Source organism: Blennius ocellaris (assembly GCF_963422515.1).
Source record: "Blennius ocellaris genome assembly, chromosome: 20".
Lineage (NCBI taxonomy): Eukaryota > Metazoa > Chordata > Actinopteri > Blenniiformes > Blenniidae > Blennius > Blennius ocellaris.
Window position 1 is genome coordinate 4,306,986 of NC_137669.1, and position 15,719 is coordinate 4,322,704.

General features: G+C 43.2%; 1 protein-coding gene across 1 annotated transcript in view; it reads left to right on the forward strand.

Annotated features, from left to right (window-relative positions):
* Positions 1-10,296, forward strand: part of LOC308144645 (CMP-N-acetylneuraminate-beta-galactosamide-alpha-2,3-sialyltransferase 1-like) — a gene marked incomplete at both ends in the record, with an annotated part of 38,632 nt that extends 28,336 nt beyond the window's left edge. Inside the window, 4 exons of the mRNA XM_080515820.1 lie at positions 982-1,161; positions 7,752-7,797; positions 9,922-10,041; positions 10,123-10,296. Coding sequence (XP_080371946.1) covers positions 982-1,161; positions 7,752-7,797; positions 9,922-10,041; positions 10,123-10,296 — 520 coding nt within the window. The remainder of the gene's footprint in view (positions 1-981; positions 1,162-7,751; positions 7,798-9,921; positions 10,042-10,122) is intronic.
* Between the last annotated feature and the right edge of the window lie 5,423 nt (positions 10,297-15,719).

Consider the following 15,719-nt stretch of genomic DNA (forward strand, 5'->3'; position numbering starts at 1 on the left):
AACGGCCATTGATGAGGGCGGGATTGTTTTTATACAGTGATGGAAATTAGTGTTGGTGTGAGAAGATTACACCACATTTAACTAAAAAAAAGGCACATTTTCCTTTAAAATCGCAACATGAAGCCCTTATTTTAATGATTGAGGCTGAAACCCACGTGGGAGCAGGTAAAGTCTGGTTCCGTTCAGCTGTACTGGAATAAAGGTCAGACGCTGCCCCGGGCCTGAATGGCTTTAATTGTTCAGTTAATCACGCTAGCCTTGCTCGGTATACGTCTTGTCTTTTCCGAATTAATTTTTTGTTTAATTTGCAAAAGAGCAGTGATGAAGTCATTTTGTTAACCGCACAAGGTCAAGAGGATGTTTACGGCTTCATAACACAAAATGAGGCATTTCCCACCACGGAGTGTGGACTGGCAGAAAAGTGGAGGTGTTTTTTTTTGGGGGGGGGAAAGTGTCAGGTTGTTGTAGGACTTGCCAGCTCCCCGGTCCGTAATGAGGAAGATGATATTGCTCTCGAAAAGGTGATGCGCGTCGTCACGTGTGTTACTTGCTGTCCGGAAAGCAACTGCCACTGTCAAACTGTGCTCCCGCCAATTACAGCCCCGGTCTGAGAGGATTGTTGGTGGTAATAATAGGAATTCCTCGCCTCGCCTCGCCTCGCCTGCCAGGATGTAATTACCGAGCCCCAAACGGACACTGGATTGGACTAAATTGCTGATCGGATGTCCAGAAACATGGTTTTCCTTTTGTCTTTTTTTTTTTAAACCTCTAAATAATTACCATTGTTTTGGATGTGTGTGCCAGCCATGTGTTGTTTGTCAAATGAAACACGTGGTCCGTTCCCACAGCGCCTTTTCTTTCCGTGGATTCGCACGGCAAAACAAGTCATCTTCACTTGACATGTAAAATTGTATTCACTTAACGCAGGAGGAGAGACGACTATGAGAAATGACAGGAGCCTCCTTCCTCTGCCCCATGCAGGATGAACCAGGCTCCCACCTCGGGCTTCGAGGAGGATGTGGGCGCCAGGACCACTCATCACGTCATGTACCCGGAAAGCGCCATCGACCTGGACAACGCCACCAGCCTGGTGCTGATCCCCTTCAAGACGCTGGACCTGCAGTGGATCGTCAGCGCTCTGACCACCGGCACCATCACGCAGTGAGCGCCCCCCCCCCCCCCCCATCGGACGATAAGTGATGATGTCTAATGTGATGAGGTTCTTCCGCTGATGAGGCCTCGATGGTTTTATGACTAAAAATTCCTATTTTTTATTAGCTCTGGGCCAGTCTTTACCTCTCCTCATCTCTGGTATATTGCAGCAGTATTAAAAAAAAAAAAGAGAAGAAAAAAAGGTCAGACAAAGCTGTTATCTCATGCAAAGTGACAAATATAATTAGTGGCTTGTTGCTCAACGTCTTCTGAGGTTGTTGGTAAAATACACTGTTTTTATGTATTCTCACATGGAATGTGGTGAAATTGCAGGGTGTCTTAGGCTCCGTTTATGAAACACGCGGCGCTCGCAGCCAGTGAAACAGGCTAGCAAGGTAGAACGTTTTGCAAATACTCTGCCTATCGCCACGGAAACGGGAGGAAAATTTGAAAAAGCTCCGCTTCCGTTGAAATGGGGGATGAGTGCAACTTTTTGAAAATCCTCTTGACACTGTTTCAGTGGAAGCAGAAGCGTTTGAAAACACTTCGTCGCTGTGAAAACGGTGGGGGAAATGCATCTTTTCGAAAACGTTCCATCTCCGTGGAAACGGGAGCAAACATACATTTTCTAAAACGCTGCTCGTGAGCACAATCACCGTGTAAATAGTTCTCCCGCACATGTGCAAGTCGATGGACGATAACAGCAAGGATTTCCTCCAGTGTGTCTTGACTCCCCGTCTATTTTCTCCTGGGACTTGGTGGTTTTATTTTGACAGTCACCGTATATAACAATCCAACTTCATCGTCTGTTCACGCAAATGTCGGCGTACTCGCTGTCGTTAATGTTCATCGCATATTGTTCTGTGTGTGCAGTCTCATTACAACGACCAACAATACCTACTCGTGGCAATCTAACGACATCATTTTCACTGTTTTGTTTTCAAAATGTTGCCGTGTACATTTTTCCCGACATTTTTCTCAAATGAAAATGCAAAAACGACACATAAACCGGGCCTTATAGTCTCCACTCTCCATCACTGAAATAAAGACACCCTAGCATATCATCACTGAGCAGAAACTTTGTGGGGGGGGAAACAGTTTTTCTCTCCAAACAGAGAACAGATGTGCCTCATTTCCATTTGTCATTGAAATTAAGAGCTGAGAAACTTTTTTTCCCCCATCCCTGAAAACGCTGCATTAGCGTGCAGCACGCCGTGTTCCTGCGTGCATTTTGCTCCACTCCAATACCAGACCGTCACACCCGCTCACTACGCCATAATAAGCATAATCACTCAGTTTTAATCTTCCAGTAAATTTCACCCTCAGCTGCTTCCCTCTCACTGACCCGGAATCATTAGCTTGATTACTGGACGTCCCAGCAGCGGGAGAAAGAGGAAACAAAAAAAAACAAAAAACAACAACAACAACATGCAGCCGCTGCCAATTAACGCCACTGCCAATAACTCAGGCGCGCCAATCTCACTGATGGCGGAAGCATCCAATCAAATGTTGCCTGTAAATGTGCATTTGTCCCGCGGCTCTGCCAGAGGAATCATTCTGCCTCATTACGTCTCACTTTACCGCCGCTAATATTAGCATTAGCCCAACTGCCTGCACATGTTCACCGACGAGAGCCGCGCTTCGTTTTCCCCAGACTTTATCGTCTCGTTAATAAAGTGGTGCTCGACGGGAAAGAGAGGCTCGTCTGGACTGAGCAGAAACACCACGATTACTCTTCTTAGTAAAAAAAAACAACAACAACAACAACAGATGTACAGACGCAGGGGGCTTTTGAGGCGTTGGAGGGGAACTTGAAGGCCCATTTCTACTGCCAAAGTCATTTTTAGTGGTGAAATTTGCATTGTTAAACCATATTAGTTGTTTTTACCTTCTTTCACCTTGTTTAGGCTCCTTTTTCAGGTGAATGCTCTCGCAGTTTGGGTGTCCGTTTACACGGAAATGGTGCTCGGAGAAAAGGAAAATGCAACTTTATGAAAATGCACCGACTCCATCTCAATGGAAATGGATGAAATGCTACTTCTTTTTCTTTTTATTTTAAACGTTCCAACTCTGTCTCCGCATAAACAGGGGACATTGCAACTTTTCGAAAACAGCCTGACTTAGGTTCAGTGCAAACGAGGGAAAGCACAACTTTTTGAAAATTGTCAGATTCTGTCTCCATGGAAATGGGAAAAACGTTCCTGAAATGCTGCTATTGTGCATGCGCGTGTCGTAAACAGTCCTTCTGCACATGCTCAGTTGAAGGACAATAACAACGTTTGCCTCCAGGGTGTCACGACAGATAGTCCATGAGTCAGACCCCCCAAATTTGACCCATCGGTACCACTCAAAGGGGCAAATTCTACTATGCATTTTTGTTTTATACTATATCCCTGCTTTGCATTTTTGCATGATAGCCATTTGAGAGCGGCAGCTAAATAGTAAAATTTTACAGTCAAAAGGTAGTACCCTCAGGCCAAAATTGATTGATTGGTTATTGGTATAATTATGGATATCATTCCCTGTACTGGATTAAAAGCAGTCATTTCACATATTGACCTAATGTTGGGCATAGGCCATCTATTTACCACAATTTTCTGCTTCAAGAACAACAAACAGCTTGAAAATATTCCAATTTTTAACGCTTTGGGAGCATTTTAAACATAGCCTACAATATTAGTATTCAAGGAAAACTTTATATTTTAATTTTGTCAGTGTTTCCTCTAGCCTGTCTATGTTGTCCCAAGCCAAGGTGGCTTGCACATAAGGCTGGATTTCATCGGGTAGGACAACTACATTTTCATTCTGGGAGGCCATTTTGTGTAAACAAAGTGCTGTTTCAATTTCCTCCACTTGGGAATAAGAGACTCCATGTCCAAGACGATTCATAATTTGCACCAGTTGTACATTGCCTGTCAGTGACTTGATAGCATATGGCAGAAGTATCTGTTTGGGTGGCTTCAGTTTTGCATTTGTCACTCCATAGACTATATCTTGACCAATGGAGCTCACAAGGCGCTGAATTCTAAGTGACAGTGTTGAGGAACCTTCTTTCTGACCTCCAAAAAGAATGTACAGAAACAGCTGTAGACAATCTGGAATGTAGGAGGAGATATTCTTCATTTCTGATGGAAGTGGAGGCCATACATCTGTCACCTTGTGCTCTTGGATTTTGCTTCTCAGATGAAGGCCAGCCCTCTGCAACATCACACTGGTGTTGTTCTTGCTTTCTGTCAGCTCTTCAAGCCTGTCTGTTAGAATAGCATTTTCTTTCACTACATCAGACATAGACAGGTTATCAGGGAATACAAGTACTTTTCCCTTGTCATCAGAAAGGAAATGAAGACTTTCCCCAAATTCTACAGCCAGCTTTCTTCTGATGTGCTTCTTTGTGGATGCACTAGCCTGTTGGATGCCTTCTTCCTTCATCCACGCAATGAGAAGGTTTGTTAACTCTGTAAGTTTCAAGACCCTGGGTTTACCAAATATATCTTCTCTGATGAAAGCAAACAATTTATCATATGAAGACATTTCTGCTCTTGCATATTTGGCTTCATATGATGTCTCTTCTGAACCACTTGATAGGAGAGGGTATGAAGTCTTTCTTGTATATTCACGATACCATGATCGGTGATATTGGGCTTCTGCTGCCACTATGTCCCTTGATGCTATAGCTAACATCCTGCTATCTTGCTTAGTTGTTGCTGCATCCCTGACGGCTTCATCAGATCTTAGCTCTACACATTGAGTCAATTTTTCCCTATTGTTGCTGTTTTTTAGGTATTTGCTTTCTTTCTGACAAAATATACAAACTGGGTCATACACTCTGGAAGACTCTGACCCTGAAGATGATCTCCTATGAAGAATCCTTTGTCCTTTTTGGACATCCTGTCTGCTGTCATCTTCTTTGTTTCCAGCCTTTATTTTCTCCAATGCTTTTTTCATGGTGAATAGACTCCGACATTTCCGATGATACCAAATTTCTGGAACATCATCCTCTTGAACTGTTTTGGCAATATCAAGGATTGGTTTATGATTCCGAATCTCTGCTGCTTTGAGTAAGGTTTTCCGTGATTCACTGCCTTTCAGAGAAGATAAATTGGCATTCACGGCTTCCTCAGAACAATGAATTATGCATGTTGGAATGGTCTTGGCTCGCTTTGAAGGACCAGGCCCACCACCTGTATCAGCACCACCACCAGTGGCAAAGTCTATTACACCACCACCGTCCATATTACCACCACCTTCTACAGTGCTACACTACTATCTACTCTGGTCTACTTTAAGTATCCTGAAAGAAAAAGAAAAGATCATTATTAGAATCAGTTGCATCACTGTAAAGGTGAACAAACATATAATAATGCCATCCTGATAATCCAGGATTGCTGCATAGAAGTGTGTAACCTAAAAAATTGTAATAAAATGATAAAAACACTGAATTCTGATTTTGGGGTAATAACATAGAAGCAGCAGGTCAATACATAACAGTCTGGCACGAGGTAGCTTCATATTCTTGCAAGTACTGATTAAATAGCACCTATGCTACTGAAAGTAGCATAGAAAAATCCATTAAAGTGGGACATTATGATCACCATTATGACAGACAATGCTGAAAACACATCACAAGTTTAGACTTAAACCAAATTTATTTAAGAACTTGTCACCTTTTAAAAGATAACTTGAGCATTCATAATATCACATTCAACGTCACATTTGCAGATAACATTAAGATTCTATGGACATTATGATTCACGTGTTATTCAAAAATACATTTCAAATGTTTTGCAATCAAAAGCAGGCTGATTGTATTTGAGACAGATGCAAAAGTATAATTTATGCACCAAAATGTTTATAATATCATCCAATCCCATATACTTTCAATGGCATTAAGCTGCAAATAGTAATTGGCTCATACAGGTGAAAAGCTGCCGAAATGGCAAGGCTATCGTGCATCTTTGGCTTTCTAGTAGCATCAGGAACAAAACTATGTAGGTGGGATTTTGCCCCTAAAAGTGGTACCGACCAACCTCATGGACTAAGAGTCCATATTGTCCTGGGTCTTTGTAGTTTTATTTTGACAGTCACCGTAAAAACAATCCAACGTCTGTCCATACGAAGGCCCGTGTTCTGCCATGATTTTGTTAATGTTTACTGTGTATTGTTCTTTGTGTGCATGTGTGTGTGGTTCCATTATCAAAACAACCAACAGTGCTAACTTGTGGCCTGTCATGCTAACTGCATTGTTTTTTTTTGTTTTTGCTGTATTCACGTAAATAGACATCCATCTTCAAACTATCACAGAGTAAACACGACACTTTTCCAAAACAAAAACAAAACCAGTGTTTCACCAGAAACGTCACGTAAAGTGGGCTTTCGCTGTTTCAGCCGTTTTATATGTCCTCTTTGCCACCTCCAGCTCTGACTTTGAATTATGGTCCTTTAAGTGGATGTGAAGAGCTGCGGAGGAAACCCCACACAGGGGCTGAAACGCTCGCAGACCTCCCGCTCGGCGGGGGAAGCTGACATGTGCAGACACAGCAGCTCTCGGGTCACCTGCTGCCCCCATCACTTTCAAATTACACATTTCCTCCACCAGGCGGTCTCCGCTCCTCAGTTCCTCGTAATTTATTACAGGTTCTGGCCAGGACCTGCGACGTGACAGCTTGAGAAAACAAACGTATGTCATTGCTTTTGCAGGGTGTTTATCTTTCACTTTGCATGTTTTGAAGGTAATTTATTAAGAATAACCTCATGGGTGACATCACATCACCTTCAAATGATAGTTTTTCATGCTTTACAACCTGTTTACACAAGTACAATCTACTGGAAATGTTATATGTGGTGTCTGAAATACTTGAATATTTTAACATCATTAAATCCTAGATTTTTTTTTTTTTTTTGGCACTAGACAGTGAAAACTTCCTACAACCAGGGCTCAGTCTGGGGCTTTTATCACTGTGGGGCAGCGGTGTTTTCCACTGCACCTGACATTGAAATGAAAACACAGAGTTTGGGATTCCACTGCACTGCTTTGTGTGATATGAGGTCATTTTCATATCGCTTCAACGCAAACTGAATTAAAGCGCCCGGCGCGCCCCGAGAATTCTAATGAGACTTAATGCTGCAGAGGCAATAGCCTTGATAGAGCTTTCTTTAATTAGTCACATTTGTCTGGTTTGTATCCTGCCATATAATTACTCCTCATCAGTCACCGGCGTTCCCTTATCAACGCGGCCTGCACGAATTTACCTTCAAGTTGCTGTTTGTTTTACCATGAAAGAGGTATATTTCTGCACGTTACGCTGCCTCCCCGGGACAATCTCCCTGTGCAAACTATTTTAATATCCCGCGTCGGTGATGGATGGTGCAGGGAAGATGACAGTGAGCATGTGTTACTTTGCTTCACCCACCAAAGGTGTAATGAGGAACGACAACTCTTCATTTCCTTTATTTCCAGTCGACATGAGTCAACTGTGATTAATGTCATGCACGGGGATGGTGAATTGATGCATGTGCAGCCAAAACATTTCAGGCTGTTTTGAATGATTTGCAGACACTATTTTAAGCCTCTTTTTTTTTTTTTTTTCCTTGTGTTGCAGAACATATATACCTGTCACCGCCAGGATAAAGGCAAACAAAGATAAGGTGAGTCCCTGTAATTGTAGAGGACATAGATTGTTAAAGACACAAGAAAGTGAAAAATGTTTTTGTTTCTTTGTTTTGATATAACATTCTGTTTATTTATCCCGTAGTTTGTGCCAGAAAAGGAGTTGTTATTATTATTGTTATTCTTACGATAGCTACAGTGTAAATTAGACTCACCAATTATTTCCGATGTGTGTTTTTGAACTAAAATCAGATTGGAACCCACAACCTTTTACATGACAGTGTTTTTAAGTGAAAAGTGAAAATGGGAAACCGTAGTAAATAGTTATTTTGCACTTCCGCGAAAAAAGAAATCTACAAAAGGTCAAAAAATCAAACAGATTTAACATGGCTATTACATAAAACAGTTTAAAAAAAGACTAAAGGTGCTCAAATCAATCTTCTTTAATGCCTACATGAACATCTGATATGAATAGACTAAATGGGTTCATCCTTGCCACCTTGAAAACCGAAGCCGGGTTGACGACATGCTGCAGAACATGAATTAAGCTACATTTTGCTGTTTATTTAATTGAGGTTAATGCAGGTTTTTCTGCCACAAGAGAACCAATCATGTGATTTAGAAATCACATCACAACACTGACTGACCTTTCCAACACATTTCTGCATCCATACGCCACCAACGACAGAAAGACCAGAGACGGCAGCAGTTACAAAATACTAGCGGTTTGTTTTTTTTACCTCCATGATGGAAAACAAGCTTCTTTAAAGTACCTTTGCAAGACATCTTTTGGGATGTCGTTCATTTAAGGTGCAGTAGACCTTCCCTTAACTATCTCAAGCTTGTTAAAATATGATTTTTTTTTTAAGTAGTACAAAAAAATACAAAGGAGGTCGATGTAGGGATGCACCAATTCCACCTTTTTATAGGACGAGTACATATATGAGTACTAACCTTCAACTTGGTGCGATACTGAGTTCCTATTAAAAGGCGTCTAACTTATACTTCTTGCACAAACGACGTGCGTTTACAGTCTGCGTGTGGTAGTGCGTAGCTAGACGCTAAGCATTGCGCAGACTGGATACCGAGGGACCATCGTACTTCCCATCTCTGGTATGTGAGCTTTAGCATGTAGCATGTAGCACGGCGCCGTTAAAATCCTCCTGGATTCATCGAGCGGCTGCTGAAGCCAGCTATCATCCAGCTCAACAGATCTACAAACACCTTTTACCTGGGTTTTAATCAGGGAAAACTAAAGCTCATATTAATACTCATCCAAACAGCAACATGTAAACATATTATTGACATCCTAGCAATGCTAGCTTTAGCTTAGCACTGAGAACTCAAATCAGCATAAAGACTTTAAACATCACCGAACTCCAAATTGCACATCTCGTTGGTGCCAATGCACGTTAAATAAGCAACTTGCAGACATTTCTTGAGCTTTCAGTAGAAAGAAAGCAGCTGAATTGTCGAGACTTTTCTCCCACCGGTTCTATTGTACAAATTGAAACGTTGCCCCAAGAGACCACCGAGGGGGCGCGGTTTTGTTATAAATCGAGGAAATGAACTCAATAACAAGCTGGAGGCAAAACAGATACGGACTATTAGCCAAATATTTCCAGGCGAAGGTCTGGAGTCCTGAAAGGGCAACATGTCAATTGTTAGAAAGCGTGTTGTGTTGCCAAAACAAATACTAAACCAAAGTTTGACCCAGTTCCATCTCATTTATCAAGCTGCCTAATTGCTAAGTTGAGAGCAGGGATTTCTTGCTGTGGCCTTGAGGGATGGTCGATTTTGTGATATTCAAGAGGAAAACACATTGTGTGGGCTGAAGGTGAAGTGGCACATGAGTCTGAGTTTCTTTTAAACAAAGCACGGTCATTTTAGGAGAGTTAATTCTCCATGAAAGGGCCGGGCATAACCCTGGAATGTTCCCGCCGGCCAGAGCGGCCGTTAGATGCGGATGCGTTTCAGTCGGCGCCATCATCCACTTGGCACCGGCGCCCTGTAAAGATTCTCCTTCATTTCAAAAGCGGAGCCCAGACTCACAGTGCTGAAAAGCACAGTCCACAGCACAAACCTGTTAAATCAACTGGGTGTAAAGCTGCAGATCATTTTCTCGCAAAAAAAAAAAAAACATTCCTTCGTTCGCTCTGCAGGTGCTGATTTACAGTCCGGCCTTTTTCAAATATGTGTACGAATCTTGGCTGGAGGGTCACGGACGATATCCCTCCACCGGATTCCTCAGCCTGCTGCTCGCCATCCACATCTGTGACGAGGTAACCCCCCCCCCCCACCGCTCCTAGCAGGAAACGCCGGGCCGTTTTCTGAAGCCGTCTGTTCTCCTTGGTCCGTCTCAGGTCAGCGTGTTCGGATTCGGCGCCGACCAGTACGGAAACTGGCACCACTACTGGGAGGAGAACCACCTGGCCGGGGCCTTCAGGCACACGGGCGTCCACGACGGGGACTACGAGTACAACGTCACCCTGCTGCTGGCGGACAACAACAAAATCCAGATGTTTAAAGGCAGATGATAGCGAGCTCCCAACCCGCGTGCGCACGACTCGTGAATTTCTCCAAAGACGCTTTCTCACGCCGCTCCGGTCCGTCCAGACTCCTGTTGGAACGAATCTCATTCTCGTTTCTGTTTTGTCTTTTTCGTCGAAACCCGACGGAGCTTTTGTGAGTCCCGGTCGGCCAGACAAAAGCAAGCCAGTCACTCTTCACGAGTCGTTAACCGCCGTGCAAATCCAGACGAGAGAAAAAGACGTCCGTCAACACCCTTCGTGTGTGTGTGTGTGTGTGCGTGAGTGTGTGCGTGTGTGTGTGTGTGTGCGTGTGTGTGTGTGTGTGTGTGCGTGTGTGTGTGTGTGTGTGTTTGGAATGAGACAATGAGAAGAGCGGCGGCCACCTGACGCCATTTGTTCGGTTATTGTCAGGAAACGAGCTGTGCTGACAGCAGCGAGTCAAACAAAGTGCCATAATTACCCCGCCGATGTACGGAAATAGGATTGATGGCCGTCGTCGTCGTTCTCGCTTGAAGAGCCGCCGTTACTCCGAACTGAGAAACATGAAGAAGAGCCCCATCAGCCGCAATCTGGATATCATTGATGCCGCAGTGAGCGAGCAAGGATGTGTTCTGTTGTTACACCGACAGGAAATGCGAGAAAGAATCAGCCTTCTTGTATTTCTTTATTTCTTTTCATCACACTGACCGATTCAGGCTTAAAGTACCCGCAGTACTCGGCTACTTCCCTCCCGCTTGTCTGATTGCAGCTGTGAAATAGGAGTTTGACGAGGCCAAAGGGACACTTAACATCACACCCAAATCAGGCCCGAAGGAATATCTTTTATTACAACGTGACATTTATAGAATAACCCAGGGCTAAAGTTGGACATTTCTCTTTTTCTTTCTTTTTACAAATCGTGCAGACATGAGCCTTAATTTCCCAGCACACATTGATTTGAATAAGAATGGTTCAGGGATTTTGGCTCTGATGTTCGATCACCACGACTAAAATACTTAGAAATAAGGAGTGTTTTTTTGTCTTTAGGGAATCCTGGTCCCGGACAATATTACCATTAGAGTCTAATGATCTTCTAGGATTACCACCGTTGGGTTGACGGTTATGGCTTTGAAAGTTTGGCGCTGAAATGAATGATCCACGAAAGACATCCAGCAATTTCCATGTCGCTCTAGTCTTTGGTTTAAATTCCTCAAACAAAAAACATATGACTGTCTCTGTTGGCGTTGCTGTACTAATGTTAGCAGGGTAGAACACAGAGATGCTAAGAGCTAGCTTGTTAGCTCCGTCAGTCGCTGTGAGTATCGTAACGCGCTGACGTTAGGATTTGCATCTCGTGACCTGAAGTTTTATTTGCATAAAGAAATACGCGAGACTGATACTGGAAGTTCATACAAAGTTGATTGACAATTTGAATATATTCAAAGTATGCCTCCTCGTTTGGGAGAGAATACTCAGTAGCATAAAGGATGTGTCACAAATTTGATAGATTTACTCTTTTTGTTATTATTCCTAATAATAAACCTGCTAGTAATATAATAGGTCTTCCACAACTGATATTGCAGAAATCCCTTCAAAATCTCTGGCATTAAATTATGTTTAATTCCAACTTTTTTCAATGTAGTAACATGGTAAAAAAAAATATTTAAAAGCCTTAACACTAATAATAATGAAAGAAATCTGCTCTTCAAACAGCACTTTGGCATTTTAAGGACGGATCAGGCGAAATCTCTCTTGTGTCTATAGTTTTGGGATATTATAACGCCTATATGGATGAACAGTGAGGATTTCCTCGTGACAAATTACAGTCATATTCAGTGCAAACGACCAGTTAATTTAAATTATTTGAAATACAATTAAAAAAAAATTTTTTAATAAACTTGGCCAGGATGTGAAAAGTGAACCTGTCCAGGTACTTCTCGTCTCAACACGACCCCCTGTGGTTACTGGTGGTACTGCGCCATTGGATCGTATTCGAAAACTTCTTGGAAACAGACAGAAATACAGAAGAAATGAATGCAGAGAAGTAATGGAAAGCCTCGTGCACGTCGAACGCTGAGTGTCCATTAAGCCGTAAACATGTCTGCCCGCTCCCATTTCTACTAAACTAATAAACAGTAATGAGATTAAAGGTGGTGTCGAGTGGGTTCGGAAATCAAATGTTTACTTAGATATGTCTAAGTATTCGAGTGGCTAACCCTAACTAAACAACGACATGACGTCATTAACATGTTTGTTAAGTTTAGCTTGGTGACGCGTCGTTTTTGTGCTTTCACGTCGGAAAAGTTTTGTGTTCAAACGGCAACGTTTTGCAAACTATCTCAGAAATGGCCGAAAATGACGCAGGACCACGAGTCACTGCTGCTGTTTTTTGGTTTTGTTTGCAGGGAAACGACACAAATGTGCTTTAAACAGCAACAAATAGCTTCGCTTCAACCAAACCAAGTTGTTTTGTTGATCGAACTGAACAGCTTTGCTAATCACCAAACGTAGATATCGTATTTATATATGTATGCTCTTGCCAAATGGAAAATATAAAAATGATTTGCTTTTAGCGATTTCAAAATGGAGAATTGACAGTGAACTTGACGTGTATGCAAAAATCCCCGGAATACAGCCGATCGCTCACATCCTGGTAGACGTTAACGTCACTGTTTAAAAAAACCCAAAAGAAATGAAAAACAAAGACACCTGAAAGAAAACTGCAATTTGGGGGAAGTTGGGTTGTTTTGGCCTGGAGGACTCTTCCAGAGACCTGCTGCGAGGCGTGTGTGTAATAAAAGTTGTGTTTGAGCGCCGCGATCGATTGTTCAGTGTGATGAAAAAAGTGACAGACGGCTTTTTAATGCCGGAGGTGCAGCACAAGCAACGCCGCTCTTCATCACTCAGCGCCGACACGCGACACAGGGGTGCCTTATCACCGAAATCCACGACGTACTGTAAGGGTTGTAGGGTTTGTCCAACGTACGTCGTGACCTGCATTTTTAACAGAGACTCTGGACGTTTAAGTGCCTTTCGTGGAAGTTTTCAAGATGTGATTTTTTGCCATCTATTGCACTGTGTACTTTTTTTTTTTTTTTTTTTTTCATCAGTGGGTTTATTAGTTCCTGTTGTGTGTTTAGTGTGTCAGTTCCAATATTTGGGAGGATCAACAGAGTCTGAACCATATTGCGCCCCCTCAACTCTCACACCAAGTGGGCATTTTTGATTGGTTGTGGACATTTCTGATCTTTTTTTTTTTTTTTACTTGAGGAGATGACATCCATATGGATATGTGTGTTTTTAACCAAATAAATCATTGTTTCATCTTCCAATTTTTCCACTTCTGTGGATTTCTGCTCAAATATTTAAAGGGAAAAAAAATCCGTCGATCCCCACATTTCTCCCGCTGATGTTGAAGCTCTCTGGCGCCAGAGAGGTTCTGCTTTACCAGAACCGCTGGTTTTAATGTAAAAACATATGCGTGAAAAACAAAGTTGAGCCATGCGTTATGCATTTAGCCTGTTCAAGTGTTTTGCTTTCTTCTCCACAGGGAAGTACGTTTTTATGCTTTGACATGTTTTAATGTTATTCTTCAGTTTTCATCAGAAAAAAAGCCCAACTGGCTAATCAAAGGGACTGTGACTCTGCCGACCATCAGAGGAGTAACTGAACGCAGAACAACAATCTTGGAAAAAAGCAACACAACCCAGTAAAATCAGAAAATTATAAATAAAAATCCAACCAGAAAACAAATTGAACAAGTCATCCATTGGAGAAACGGGAAAACGATTCAACACGTGACAAACAGTGTGAAAACCAACCTGAGAAGTAGATAACCAGATGACAAACGAGCAATAGGAGAGAAAGCCTCAGAGGAAAACCTATCAGCCTCATCGGATCACTGCGAAAGACAAACCCAGGTCATGGACTGGGACAAAGCCAGAGTCATCCATACTGAAGAGGCATGATCCAACCACAAGTGTTGGATCATGGAAGCAGTAGAGATAAAGAGAAGAAAATAAAAGGGATTTGTCTCATATAACGCTTTTCCACCAAGTGAGCAGCCCCCAAAGCTCCATTAATCACATTCACCGCCTTGCAAGGTGCTCAATACATCCACTGAAACCTGTTTGGGGCTCATTGTCTTGCTTCCATGTGGACAGAGGGAATCGAACCATTGAAACCATCCAACTCAGAGACGAGCATTGGAGAGCGTTAGAGGGCGTTGGAGGGTGTTGGGGGGTGTCAGAGGGCTTTGGAGGGTGTTTGAAGGTATTGGAGGGTGTTAGAGAGTGTTGGAGGGTGTTACAGGGTGTTGAAGGTCATTTGAGGGTGTTGGAGGGCATTGGAGAGTGTTGGAGGGCATTACAGGGTGTTGGAGGGTGTTTGAAGGTATTGGAGGGTGTTAGAGAGTGTTGGAGGGTGTTACAGGGTGTTGCAGGGTGTCGAAGGTCATTTGAGGGTGTTGGAGGGCATTGGAGAGTGTTGGAGGGCATTACAGGGTGTTGGAGGGTGTTTGAAGGTATTGGAGGGTGTTAGAGAGCGTTGGAGGGCGTTACAGGGTGTTGCAGGGTGTCGAAGGTCATTTGAGGGTGTTGGAGGGCGTTACAGGGTGTTGGAGGGTGTTTGATGGTGTTGGAGGGCATTACAGGGTGTTGGAGAGTGTTGGAGGGCGTTACAGGGTGTTGGAGGGCGTTAGAGACTGTTGGGAGGGTGTTACAGGGTGTTGAAGGTCATTTGAGGGCGTTGCAGGTTGTTGAAGGGTGTTTGATGGTGTTGGGGGGCATTACAGGGTGTTGGAGGGCGTGAGAGGGTGATGAAGGGAATTTGAGGGTGTTGGAGGGCGTTCAAGGGCGTCGGAGGGTGTTGGAGAGTGTTAGAGCGCATCGGAGGGCGTTGTCACAGGAAGAGGAAGGTGCCGGTCCGGGGAGGACGCACAGTTCTCACCAGACCAGCAAACACAACAGGAACAATGATGCAGCTTTCGTTTCATCGTTTGCTTTTCATTGAATAAACTACAAGACTGACTGGACAGTCGGTGTTTGGTTCAGTGTGACTTCACTCCGACACCACCACAGTCGGAACATGTCAAAGGTGCGTTACTTTCCTGAATGCAAAAGACTTTCCTTCAGGCTAAAAGGTGTTTGTTTGCTGTCTTCACTGAACCCCAGAAGCACTTACCACCTCATCCCCAAACGCTTTGAGAATTCATCCAACATCCCTTGAGGAGGGTTTCTTAGTAGTTTTCTCCATGTGCCTTGAACCCAAACTGTTTCCCAGCATCTTGGATCTTCTCTTCCATCTCCATGCAAGAGCAGCCTGACAAGACAAACCACAGCACTTGACCGGCGAGAGACGGAAGCCGTTTGTTCGACAGGGAATACTGTCACCTAGTGGACAACAACGGGCACTGAACATTTTATGACCTGGCCAATAACTCTTAGACCTTT